The sequence below is a fragment of the Eumetopias jubatus genome, unplaced genomic scaffold (assembly GCF_037043125.1).
Source record: "Eumetopias jubatus isolate StellerSeaLion01/CBP00866 unplaced genomic scaffold, mEumJub1_p1.0 scaffold_1, whole genome shotgun sequence".
Taxonomy (NCBI): Eukaryota; Metazoa; Chordata; class Mammalia; order Carnivora; family Otariidae; genus Eumetopias; species Eumetopias jubatus.
Genome location: NW_028274807.1, coordinates 216,606,610 through 216,619,882, shown reverse-complemented (window position 1 = coordinate 216,619,882; position 13,273 = coordinate 216,606,610). Strand labels below are relative to the sequence as shown.

At 43.4% G+C, this 13,273-nt stretch overlaps 1 protein-coding gene across 1 annotated transcript in view; it reads right to left on the bottom strand.

The window, feature by feature from the left end:
- Positions 1-7,916: 7,916 nt before the first annotated feature.
- Positions 7,917-13,273, bottom strand: part of LOC114226113 (uncharacterized) — a 28,870-nt gene continuing 23,513 nt past the window's right edge. The window contains exons 4-6 of the mRNA XM_028126022.1: positions 10,367-10,493; positions 9,450-9,510; positions 7,917-9,041 (exon numbers count right to left, since the gene is read on the bottom strand). Coding sequence (XP_027981823.1) covers positions 8,000-9,041; positions 9,450-9,510; positions 10,367-10,493 — 1,230 coding nt within the window. The 3' untranslated portion in view covers positions 7,917-7,999. The remainder of the gene's footprint in view (positions 9,042-9,449; positions 9,511-10,366; positions 10,494-13,273) is intronic.

Sequence of the window (13,273 nt, the reverse complement as noted above, 5' to 3'; positions counted from 1 at the left end):
GATTATGATTTTGTATAATTGCTGATATTTGATAGGACAAGTCCCTTGTCTGTAGAATTTTTGTGTTTTCAATCTAAATCATGATATCACCTGCAATAAATTTCATTTCTTCTTTTAAAGAGCTTATGTCTGTAATTTCTTTCTCTTATATTACACTGTCTAGAACTTTCAATACCCATTCAATAGAAGTAATTATAGTGAACATCGTGGTATTATTCTTTATTTTATTGAAATATAATTGATGTGTAACATTGTATTTGTTTAGGTGTACAACGATTTTATATATGTATATGAAGTCACTAAAATATGTCTAATTAACATCCATCTCCACACATAGATTGGAATTAAACATTTTTTCTTGTGATGAGAACTTTTAAGATCTACTCTCAGTGGGCGCCTGGGTGGCTCAGTCGGTTGAGCGACTGCCTTCGGCTCAGGTCGTGATCCTGGAGTCCCGGGATCGAGTCCCGCATCGGACTCCCTGCTCAGTGGGGAGTCTGCTTCTCCCTCTGACCCTCTTCCCTCTCGTGCTCTCTATCTCTCATTCTCTCTCTTTCTCAAATAAATAAATAAAATCTTTAAAAAAAAAAAGATCTACTCTCAGCAACTTTTAAATTTACAGTACAGTATTATTAACTATAGTCATCATGGTGTACAGTACATCCCTATGACTTAGGGGTGTGTGTGTGTGTGTGTGTGTGTGTGTGTGTGTGTATTCATTGATGCATCTCCAGCCCATAGCCCAGGATCTGGCACACAGGTGATCGAGAAATGCTTGTTAGATGATCAGGTTTGGGATACTTACACATTCACACACAATGGGGTTTTTGTTCAAACCTCATAGAAGATGCATATCTACTTGCACTTTAAAAGTGGACAGTTCTCAGGACGCCTGGGTGGCTCAGTTGGTTAAGCGACTGCCTTCGGCTCAGGTCATGATCCTGGAGTCCCGGGATCGAGTCCCGCATCGGGCTCCCTGCTCAGCGGGGAGTCTGCTTCGCCCTCTGACCCTACCCCCTCTCATGTGCTCTCTCTCTCTCTCTCTCTCAAATAAATAAAATCTTTTTAAAAAATTAAAAAAAAATAAAAGTGGACAGTTCTCACCCCCTTCCCATGTAGCTACGTGGTGCGCCCCCCTCCCGCGGCGCCCGAGACAAATCACAAGTGAGTGTCTCTTAGCCGACCTGGTGGGAAGGGACCGCACACCACTGAGTTCCCATCGTGCATGAAACTTGACTGAACCTGCCCCATCCCTAAGAAACTGTCAAGGGGCATCAGCACTACATGACAGGAGCCCGAGGTCCGAGAGTCAGGGGCCAGTATCCCTTGTGAGGAACGCTCCAGCCGGTCACGCTGTGTTAAGTTTCTTCCACGGAGGCGCCGCTCACCATCTGACAGTTTTGGACGTGCCTTTTGTTTTTAGTAGCAACCGCCGGCAGGCTGCGGAGTCTGTCGCCTCTTCAGCCATCATGTCCTCCTCTAGGTCTGAGTCCAGCACTTGCTGTGGTTCCCTTCGCACCTGGCGGGCTTGGCCCTCTTCAGCGGCCTCCCCCAGGCAGCCAGTCAGAGAAGGGGAGAAGGTTGAAGCTGAGAAACGGCCCGGAGCCCTTGCCGGGCACCGACCGGAAGCGGCGGCGAGTCCCCCGGGGCGGGGCTTTCTGCCACTTCCTGCCCTCCGTCTCTTCCGGGAGACCCGCGGGAGCCGCGTCCACAACGGAAAGGAGATCCCCCCGCGCGGAAACACTCGGCCAAGGTCTGACCCGCAGCTGCCTCCGGGGAGGGCTGGTCTGGAGCGGGCGCCGTGTGTGCCGGGAGCAACCCGAGGGGCACATCCTGGCCTCGGAGGCCCGTCTTTCTTTGAACTGCTTTTCCTAAGGGGCTTGGGATCCCGGGGCTGTGTCTCGGGAAGTGAGAGACCAGGGGCACTAAGGAGCGCGCTCTGCGGACCTGGCCGGGAGTCTGGACACGACTAGGGAACCAGATGCCAGTGCGGTGGTTCCGGACGTGGATTGCACGTGTGCGGCCCTGAGTCTCCTGCGGGCTGCGGCCCAGGGCCGTGACTGCGCATGTGCGCGTGGATTGCACGTGTGCGGCCCTGAGTCTCCTGCGGGCTGCGGCCCAGGGCCGTGACTGCGCATGTGCGCGTGGATTGCACGTGTGCGGCCCTGAGTCTCCTGCCCAGGGCCGTGACTGCGCAGGTGCGCATCTGCGCATCTGCGCGGAGGGGTGAGGCGGGGTGAGACCGTCAAGTGGGGGTGGCAACTGGGCGTCGTGCTGCTGAGCTGCTGGTGCTGGAGAGCGGTTTCTCCCACCAAGGGGTGTGGAGAAAGGGGTCAGCTTTCACTGACCCTTTTCTACTCCCTCTAACCTCATTGCTATGTGGTGCTGCTCCAGGGAAGTGTTTCCTAGGTGGGGAGAGAGATGGATCTCTTAGTGAACTCTTACAGTAAAAAGCACAGAACTGGGTTTGGGATGGGGATGCCAGAGCTGCAGTGGCCTCAAGGCAGGCCCTGGATTATGATGTAGATGGCCAAAGATTGGAGTCCTGCCCAGGAGGGCCCTCCTTGAGAATACTAGGTCTGCCTTTGTCTCAGACCCACGGTTCCCCCAGAGCTCAGAGTCCCAGGACTCTGTAGGACCAATGCCAGGCCCTTTATGATGTGGGGCCATGGAGTGGACAGTCAAGAAAGAATTCTTGAGAATCTGCATGAATTTTCAGTGCATAAAGGAGTTTTTTTATTAAGCACGGGGACAGTACCTGTGGGCAGAAAGCTGCACTGGGATTGTGAGGAGTGACTGACTATGTACTTTTTAGTTAGTGGGGTTTAAGGATAGCATAAGTCTCTAAGGAATTTGGAAGCAAGGCTTCCAGGACCTCGAGGGGCTAGCTGCTGTTACGATAAGGTTATTTACTACTGTCTAATAAAACATGAGTCATGAGACATTTCAGATGTATTTTAGTGGGTCATATATTTGAAGGATGACTGCTAACATATCTTCCGGGTGTCAGGGGGTGCGGTTTACAGGTATCAGTGTGAAGTTACAATAACCAGAGCAAAGCTATAGTGGTAAAACATTGAAGGAAGTCCTTGAGGGAGGCGTAGGAGTGTTACGGTCTTTATGCCTAAAGAATCCTGCTTGGAGACTCTGAGACACAGCAAAGTCTGGCCTTTGCACCTTTTTCTGCCATCACCTCCCTCTGGCTAAGTACCTGAGGTGAGGGCAAGCATGGCCCAGGGGGGTGTAACTATTTTCCAACTGGATTCCAAGAAAGGCCTGATGGCTCAAGATTCCTTCTTTCCTTTATCTGCCATTCTTTGTAACATTGTCCAGGAGGTGGACAGAATCGTTTTGCTTACCTAAAAATTAAGATTCTGGTGTTTGTTTTCTTTTTTAAGATCTTATTTATTTATTTATTTATTTAGGAGAGAGTGAGAGCGAGCAGGGGTTGGGGGAAGATAGTACTCAAAAGGACATACTGTATTTGCTGCTCACCTTCATTTTTCCTAGGAAAAATCACCTCGCCAGCTACAGTTGTTTTCCTTGCATCTAATGGATCACCAAAAGCTTGCATAGATATCATTCTGCTTATAGGAAAGGACATATGCTGGGGTAAAACTATGCAGATGATCCTATCCCTTTTTCAAACTAGGGACAACTCTTATGATTTCCAGGATACAAGTTCTGTTATTTGGACTGTAATAGCATCAAAATGATAATGCCAAACATATAATGCAATTTACAATTCTTTTTCTTTTTTAGATTTTACTTATTTGACAGAGAAAGAGAGAAAGTACAAGCAGGGAGGAGCGGCAGGCAGAGGGAGAGGGAGAAGCAGACTCCCCACTGAGCAGGGAGCGCGACATGGGGCTCAGTCCCAGGACCCTGCGATCATGACCTGCGCTGAAGGCAGACACTTAACTGACTGAGCCACCCAGGCGCCCCTATAATTCTTTGAAAAGGATTATAAACGGCCACATTCTCTAGCCCAGATACGTGTGGACTCTGCGGACTGTTGAAATTCTCAATCATACAATTACATTCACTTCTTGTATCATAAGTCTCCAAGAGCCTTGTCAGGCTTCATGATTCTCTCGAAGGACCAACAGGATTCAGAAGAGCCATTATACCATAATTATGGTAAAAGGATAGATTAAAATAAGCAAAGGGAAATAGCACATTTGGTGAATGAAGCCTAGGAGAAATCAGGTGCAAACTTTTAAGTTGTCCTCTCTCAGCAGTGACATAGCACCCTCAGCAATGATGTATGACTACACATGTGAAGTGTCGACAATCAGAGCTCACCTGACCTTGGTCTCCAGGGCTTTTATTGGGGGTCAGTCATGTAGCCATGTAACATCCACATAGCTGAGCTTAGCTACTTAACCTCCAGCTCCCATCCTCAGAGGTCAAACTGGTACAGCATCATCTATCTTTTGCCTACAAAAGCAGGCATTCACTATAAGTCACATTGTTAGCATAAACTACCCAAACTGATACAGTGTGATCCAAGAATGTAGACATACAAAACACCCTTATTAGGCAGAATATTCCAAGGACTCAGAATTTGCTGGTCAAGGGCTAGTGTTTTCTTTGTAAAGTGCAGAATTTGAGTAACCAAAGCCTGCTGAATTAACATTCTACTGTACACTTCCTGACAATGTCCAACCCAGTGCAAAGCCTGCTTCTGTGATGCCCTCCCCCAAATCAATTGAAATAAATCCACTTCCTCTAAGTTCTTTCTACTATGCAATTTCTGAGATGTTCTATTGTTTCTCATGCTAAGCGGTCACCCAACTGCAGGAATTTTGTTCAACTGCACATGTTTCTCATGAGTGCTGGCTGGTGGGCAGTGACCTAGCCAATATATAAGTTTTTATTCTTACAAATGGATTAAGTAGTTTTAAAGGGGAAATTGCTTAAAATTGTAAGAATATGAAAATTCACATAAAAAAACTAAAATATGGGGACGCCTGGGTGGCTCAGTTGGTTTAGCATCTGCCTTCGGCTCAGGTCATGATCCCAGAGTCCTGGAATCAAGTCTGCATTGGGCTCCTTGCTCAGCGGGAAGCCTGCTTCTCCCTCGCCCTCTTCCTGCCCCTCCCCCTGCTTGTTCTCTCTCCCTGGCAAATAAATAATCTTTTTTAAAAAAAACAAAAAACTAAAATGTGTCTTATGGCCTCAGAATGTATGTTTAAAAAGACAAATTTACAGTATTGTTTTGACAATCCATAATTGTATTGGAATATGGTAACATACCCTTTCATTACATGAAAGATAATGTTTTAAATATACAGAAAATATAAAATCAGTTTCACTAGGATTCTTCCAAGAATTAAGTACCAAAATATTGTTTGACCAAAAAGCACAAATTATTTTGCAAACATAAAAACTGTAATTGAACACATATTATAATTTAGAGATCGCATTCAGCTGTTAGCAAAAAATTCCCACAGTCTGCTTCGTGTATTTACAAGGTACCTATTTCTCATATAGAATTGTCCAGAAACAAAAAGTACAGGGTAAATGCAACCACTTGACAATGCAATCAGGAAACAAAGTCCTTTGTGTTTTCTGACACAATTATAAATTTCAGAAGTTCCTGTGGAGTCAGGTACACAGGGCCACTGGACATATTATAGGAAGATATTTACAACACAAATTCAACCTAACACAAATATGGTAAAATTGGAGAAATGAGGGAGTGTCAGGAAAGGTCACCAACCAAAAAACAAATCAGTGGCCTGGGTGGACGTATTGGAGCTTGCAGGAAAGATCTAAATTATGGATATGTGAGAATGGAAGTGGATCCATGACAGGAGAGCTATGGAAGATGCCTGTGGATGACACCAACTCTGATGAAGTCAAATAACTGCTATTTGGTTTGCAGACACTCCTGATTAATGGGCCCAGAAGGCAGGAAAATCTGCTGGAAATTGGTGCTCACGAGGCTCTGATGCATATATTTTACTGTACAATAGTTCACAAAACTAAGTATGACATATTGTTCATTTCTGCCTTCCTGATCTCACGCAAAGTTTGCCTCTTTACCATCTCTAATCTGGGACAATATGGGGAAAAGATTCTGGGAAATGTTCCCAGGCTTACCCATATTGATACATCACAATCTATCACAAAATAGCTACTCTAGCTTTTATCATATTCAAGTAACAAGGTCTCTCTTTTTAATTCAAAGCTCTGTATCCAATTCCCGCCAAGAGCTAGGGTGAGCAAAAATGAGCAAAAGAGGAAAGTAAATCAGATGATGGTGTCTTCATTCAACAGCTTTACACTGAGGAATCTCTGCCAGAAAATAAAATATTGTGTCCACTAACTAGAAGAAATGCCAAACATACATTTTTTTTTTTTAATACAAAAGACTGAGAACCTCAAAAATACTGTTTTTCTTAGAAAGGAGGAAAGAGAGAATAGATGTCTGGTATATAAGTCCCAGTATGTGCAAGAAACAAAATTCCAATGACACCAAAGTATCATTATCATAATAACCACATGCTTGAAACCCAATGAAAATTAGATATAAAATGGATCTAAAATCCCAAAGATTACATATTTAAAAATACACTTCAAAAGATCTGGTCCAAAAGACTTATAGGATAAATAATTTCTATGTAAACAATTCATAATTAAAACACTACATATCAAAAGGTATGTAACTTGGCTGAGAGGGTATATAGTGGGTAAAATGGTGGCCCCCCAAAAGATATGTCCACTCTGAATCCATGAATGTGACTTTACTTGAAGAGTCCTTGCAGAGGTAATAAGGATCTCAAGATGAGATCATCCTGGATTAGGGTGGGCACTGAATTCTATGACACATGTCCTTACAAGAAAAAGGGATAAAGCAGGTAGAAATGGTGATGTCAAGGCAGGGCAGAAATTGGAATGTCCGTAAGCCAAGGAATACTAAGTGTTGTGGTAGCCACCAGAAGCTTGTAAAGTGGCCATGGATCAAGTTCCTCCTCAGAACCCTCAGAAGGAAATACATATATATATATGATGATTTATTTACTTATTATTTATTTATTTATTTCACAGACACAGCGAGAGAGGGAACACAAGCAGGGGGAGTGGGAGAGGGAGAAGCAGGCTTCCTGCTGAGCAGGGAGCCCGATTGGGGCTTGATCTCAGGACCCTGGAACCATGACCTGAGACAAAGGCAGATGTTTAATGACTGAGCCACCCAAGTACCCCTATATATATTTTTTAATAGAGAGAGAGCATGAGCGGGAGGAGGGGTAGGGAAACAGAGGGAGAGGGAGAGAATCTTAAGGAATCTTAAGCAGGCTCCACACCTAGCATGGAGCTCCACATGGGGCTCAATCTCACAACTCTTGAGATCATGACCTGAGCCAAAATCAAGAGTCAGACGCTTAACCAGCTTAGCCACCCAGGAGCCCCAGAAGGAACCAATCTTAATGACACCTTGATTTCCAACTTCTAGCCTCCAGATCTGGAAGAGAATAAATTTCTGTTTATCAACTTTGTGGCAATTTGTTGGGGCTGCCTTGGCAAAGTAATACTTAAAGGAATATTTATCTCCTAAATGTATTTCTCAGAAAAATTGTAAATAATGTGGGGCACCTGGGTGGCTCAGTTGGTTAAGTGTCTGCCTTCAGCTCAGAGCATGATCCCAGGGTGCTGGGATCAAGTCCCGCATCAGGCTCCCTGCTCAGTGGGGAGCCTGCTTCTCCCTCTCCTGCTCCCCCTTCTTGTGCTCTCTGTCAAATAAATAAAATCTTAAAAAAAAATTGTAAATAATGTGATAGGAGCCTACTTTAAGTATAAGGCACTAATAAAGCCAACAATATAAGATGCTTATAAAAATTGTCTAATAGTATGCAATTTTTTGTACACAATAAGTGATGTTAATTTACATGGTTTTGCCACATTTACTGACATAGGGTTTCCCTCCTGTGGGAGTTCCTGTCTTTTTTTTAAGGATAGGGGACTACAGAAGTCTTTCCCACACTGCTTACATTTAGAGTTTCTCCCCACTGTGATTTCTCATATGTCTTTGTAGGGATGAGAGTCTACTGAAGACTTTACCACATTCCTTACACTTACAGGGTTTCTCTCTACTATGAGTTCTCAAATGTCCTCGAAATGATGATGACCAACTGAAAGCCTTCCCACATTGCTTACATATATAGGGTTTCTCTCCAGTGTGGATTCTCACATGTGTTCTAAAGTATGAGAGACTACTGAAGGCTTTCCCACATTCATTACATGCATACGGTTTTTCTCCTGTGTGAGTTCGCAAATGTCCCTTAAAGGATGAGGGGGAACTGAAGGATTTCTGGCACTGTTTACATTCATAAGGCTTTTCTCCAGAGTGTGTTCTCATGTGAATCCTAAGGTCAGAGGGCCAACTGTAGGCCTTCCCACATTCCACACATTTATACGCTTTCTCTCCAGTGTGCATTCTTGCATGTATGATCAAGTAAAAAGAATGAAGAAAGGCTTTCCCACATTCCTTACATTCATAGGCTTTCTCTGCACTGTGAACCTTCGCATGTTTTCTAAGAGACGAGGGAGAAGAGAAGGATTTCTCACATTCTCTACAGGCATAGAGTTTCTCAACAGTATGAGTCTCCCTATGTGTCCAGAGGTTTGAGGGAGATCTGAAGGTTTTCCCACACTTTTCACATTCATAAGGCTTCTCTCCAGTGTGGATTCTTATATGGACCCTAAGTTTGGAGAAGTATATAAAGGCTTTTCCACATTCTTTACATGTATAGGGTTTCTCTTCAGTGTGAGCTTTTATGTGTGCCCTAAATGATGAGTAACAAATAAAAGTTCTCCCACATTCCTTACATTGATGGGGTTTCTGTCCATGTTGAGATGATGTTATGGGACTCTTTAGGGATGTAGTATCCATGATGGCTTTTTCAAACTTAATGTATTCACAGGATTTTACTCCAGTAGAAAGTCTCTTATGCACAATAAAATTTGAAATCTGATTGGTTTCTCCACATTGATTACTTCCATTATTTTCTGAGGGCATCTCCACCGCATGACACCTGTTAAAAATAGGCATCATGTTACCAATGATTAGCTAACAATTCACTGATGGCTTTTAATGATTACTAGGATTACATTTTTACCATTTTCAGTGAATGTGTACATTTTCTGCCCTGTCAGAACTGTTCTAAAGTGGTATATAAGCTGAATGCTCTGACTGAGGGCTCAATCCCTTGTACCATTTCAGTGTTTTTTACATACTGGATTTTGTTTCCTGATAGCTGTTTACAGTGGAACTGTCTCAAATAATCAACATGTGCACCACTTTTATAAAATTGGTAAAAATTTTCTGAATACCTAACATCTGATGTATACTTACACATGTACACACACACACATACATTACTATCATGGCAAACTCAGACTCTCTCCTGAGACCTGCTTTCTCTCAAGTCTATGCCACTCACCTCATACATGTCCCCTTGTTCTTGTGCTGATGTTCAATGCCAGGGCATTTCCAGTTTTCACCTACAATGAAGAACCAGGAATATTTCTTCTGAATCTTACTATATTCCATTCATGTCATATTTCTTCCTTAAACATGCTATAGAGGATTCGACTTACTGATTTTCAGTGTCATAATATGAAAAATAGCAACAAAATTTACTTACTTTCTTTGGAAAGAACTGGTGAGATGAAGTCGAAAAAATAAATTGGAAACATTCATTTCTTTTCAAATAGTGATCCAAAAATTAAACAAATATTATAAGGAAGAATGTACTTTTGAACAAAAAAACACAACAAAATTTGAAGAGTTTTGGCTATGTCAGGACATTGACAACAATAAGGACAAGAGACCAAAATGGTGGGCAATTTACTGGAAATACTTCCATGAAGATTGAGACTTATGGTGACATAAATGCCCTATTGTCAGGAAAGCAACATGGGAAGGAACTGGACAAAACGCACATGCTCAATACTAACTTTAAAAGAGAAAGTATGGGAGGTTTTTCAGTGTGAACAAGGACCTTTGTGAGGATGGATGAAAAGTAAAAAAAAAAAAAAAAAGACGCTAGGGTATCTGACAAAATCCAACTTCCTCAGGAAGAAGAGTAATGTATTTTTTAATTAATATTTCCAATTGTAATGCTTGTTCCTCTTCAGGCACAGAGTTATAATCCTTACAGAGGCTAAAAACATTTAAGAAAGAAAGTAGCAGGTTCAAATATGTACATTAGAAAGTTATTAGACTATATGCTCTAGTACTGTGACTATGTCTGTCTGTCTTCCTTAGCAATTAATTCCCATTGTTCAGCTCAAGTTTTGGAACGAGCTCAGGTACTTATACTCTAGAGAGCAAGTGAAGGGGTGGAGCCATGCTTACCCAGTGAGGCCAGGTTCCTGCAGGTCTCCAGCATCACATCTCTGTAGAGCCTCCTCTGACCACGATCCAGCAAAGCCCACTCCTCCGGGGTGAAGTCCACAACCACATCCTCAAAAACCACTGAGTCCTGAAACATCCCACAAATTCTGGTTCAACAAGTACCATTCTCCACCAGTGTGTGCAGGAGGAAGGAGGAGGCTAACTGGGGAAGCACAGCTTGATTCACAGCAAGCTGACGCATGGTTCTGTGGCCCCCCATCCACTCTCGGGCTTTGTCATCCTATCTCCTCCCCTGTATTAAACACTCACATCCTCAGGGATGCCAGCTGGCCTTACAGATTTTACAGCATCTCTAATGATCTCATCCTGCCACAGTTTGTGACTATTTTCACTCTTCCCCTCCATCCGAAGGGTCCAGAACAGTCCACAATATATTGGAGATATGAAAGAAATACTATACAAATAAAACAAGGATTTCCTCTTTAAAAACATCAGTTCCTGTGATGAAAAGAATTTCTTCTCTTTCTTCACTGTCCACTACAGGCCTCAGCACATGAAGCCAACGTTGGGCCTAGATGAGGTTTTAATGAATGAAAACATGTTGAGGGCCTGGGAGCATTTCCTGCTTTTCTGCTCACCAACAATTTGATTCTTAAGGGGCCTGGTTATGCCCAACCTTCAACCCAGGCCCTGATAGATATACTTCCTTAAACTCCAATGCACTATAAACTGGCAGGTCCACCTCGTGGAATAATATTTTTTATGAGAGGCATTAATATTTACTTATCTGTCTCCTGTTTTTCTATGAAACAGCAATGCTTCCCTTTCTACATTCTCTCTAGGAGACAGGCAGTGTATTGACAAACGAGCTAGGCAGTTCAGACCTCACCATAGGGCCTGCATTCATGGTGTGGGTGCTGACAACCACCAGTTCTGGGTGATGGCTCTTCCTCAACACACAGACTGACATCCCAAGATGCCAGAACACCCTTGTCTGTCCCAGAAAAGTGTGCCCTGGTTCTTTCTGCCTGTGAAGAGGCAGTTATGAGTTCCATGTAGAAGTGAATTAAGTGAAGTCCAGAAGGGTTTGCCTGTGAATTTGCTGAGATCATAAAATTCATAAAGGATCAGGCAGCACCTTCCTCCAGAACATTTGTTCCCACTGTCTGAAAATCCAGAGGCACTGCTTTATACAACAGCCTCTTGGGTCTCTACACACAATAAGCATTCCACACCCTTTGGCATGCAGACAAGCATAACTGCCCAGCCCGTGAACATGGATTCCATTGGCCTGCAGGATCCCCAGGAAGCCTGGCCTTTGAGAAAGTGCATCATTTCACTGGCTTCCGCGTGCACAGCTGTGAATATAGGCTACCTCACTGCCATACAGGTGCTACAATTTGCCTGAATAATAAACAGCAGCACAACTAGAAGGCTCCAGAATGGGAACACACTTCTTGTGAGGTCAGTAAGTAAAGCTGCATTGGGTCTCCTAGTTACTCAGTACACTAGTGTCTCATGTTGTCTCACAACAAATTTTTATCCACAGACAAATTCAATCAACTCTTCCACTGCTGTGTGTCAGGTGATATTTTAAAGCCATCAAAGCCCACAACAGCCTCAAGTCAATCTTAACAATACAGTGTACTAGTGAGCATCCCTGATGTGTGAAATACTTTACACAGAGATTTCCAACTATTAGCTTATTTGTTTCTCATAAAAATCTGCCAAGGGCGCCTGGGTGGCTCAGCTGGTTAAGCGACTGCCTTCGGCTCAGGTCATGATCCTGGAGTCCTGGGATCGAGTCCCGGGATCGAATCCCTCATCAGGCTCCCTGCTCAGCAGGAGTCTGCTTCTCCCTCTGACCCTCCCCCCTCATGTGCTCTCTCTCTCTCTCTCATTCTCTCTCTCAAATAAATAAAATCTTAAAAATAAAAATAAAAATCTGCCAAGTAGGTATTATAATCAGTATATAACAGGGGAAAGCTAAAAGGACAGTCAAGAACACACTCAATGTGGGGGTGCCTGGGTGGCTCAGTTGTTAAGCGTCTGCTTTCGGCTCAGGTCATGATCCCAGGGTCCTGGGATCGAGCCCCGCATCGGGCTCCCTGCTCAGCAGAGAGCCTGCTTCTCCCTCTGCTGCTCTCCCTGCTGTTCTCTCTCTCTCAAATAAATAAATAAAATGTTAAAAAAAAAAAAAGAACACACTCAACGTTACCCAATTTGAATGTTGTAAGTCGGCTTGCCTTCAAAGCCTAAAGTCCTAGTAGCTGCATTTCTGGACATACATACACCTTACGATATGATTATGTCTGTTATTCAACATGCGTAACGACCTACAACGGAGGTCAGCAAGCTGTATACAAAGGTCAGATAGTACATCATTTAGGCTTTTCCAGCCATGTGGTTTCTGTTGCAACATGCTCAGCTATGCCTTTGTTTAGGTGGTAATTCCTACTACATGCAGCTATAAAAGTACAGTGCTTTTAAAAAAGAGGAAAATTCTGAACCACTTCTGTCTTAAATTCTCATGGGGGAGGAAAATAAGGAAATCTGCTATAATCTAGGTGAAGGGTAACTGCTGTAAATAAAATACAGACAGTGAAGGCATATGGAATGAGAAGGTAAGTGAGTCAAACTGGGGCAGGGTAAAATCAAAACAGTAAAAGTAACAACAGATCCATAAATCCAGAAAACAAACTCATGGCTGCCAGAGGGGAAGGGGGTAGGAAGATGGGTGAAGAGGAGTGGGAGGTAGAGGCTTCTAGAATACTCATGGGGTTAGAAGGTACAGCATGGAAATATCGTCACTGGTATTGTAATAGCTTCATACGGTGACAGATGGTGGCTACACTTGTGAACATAACATAATGCGCAGCATAACATATAGACTTGTGGAATCACTAT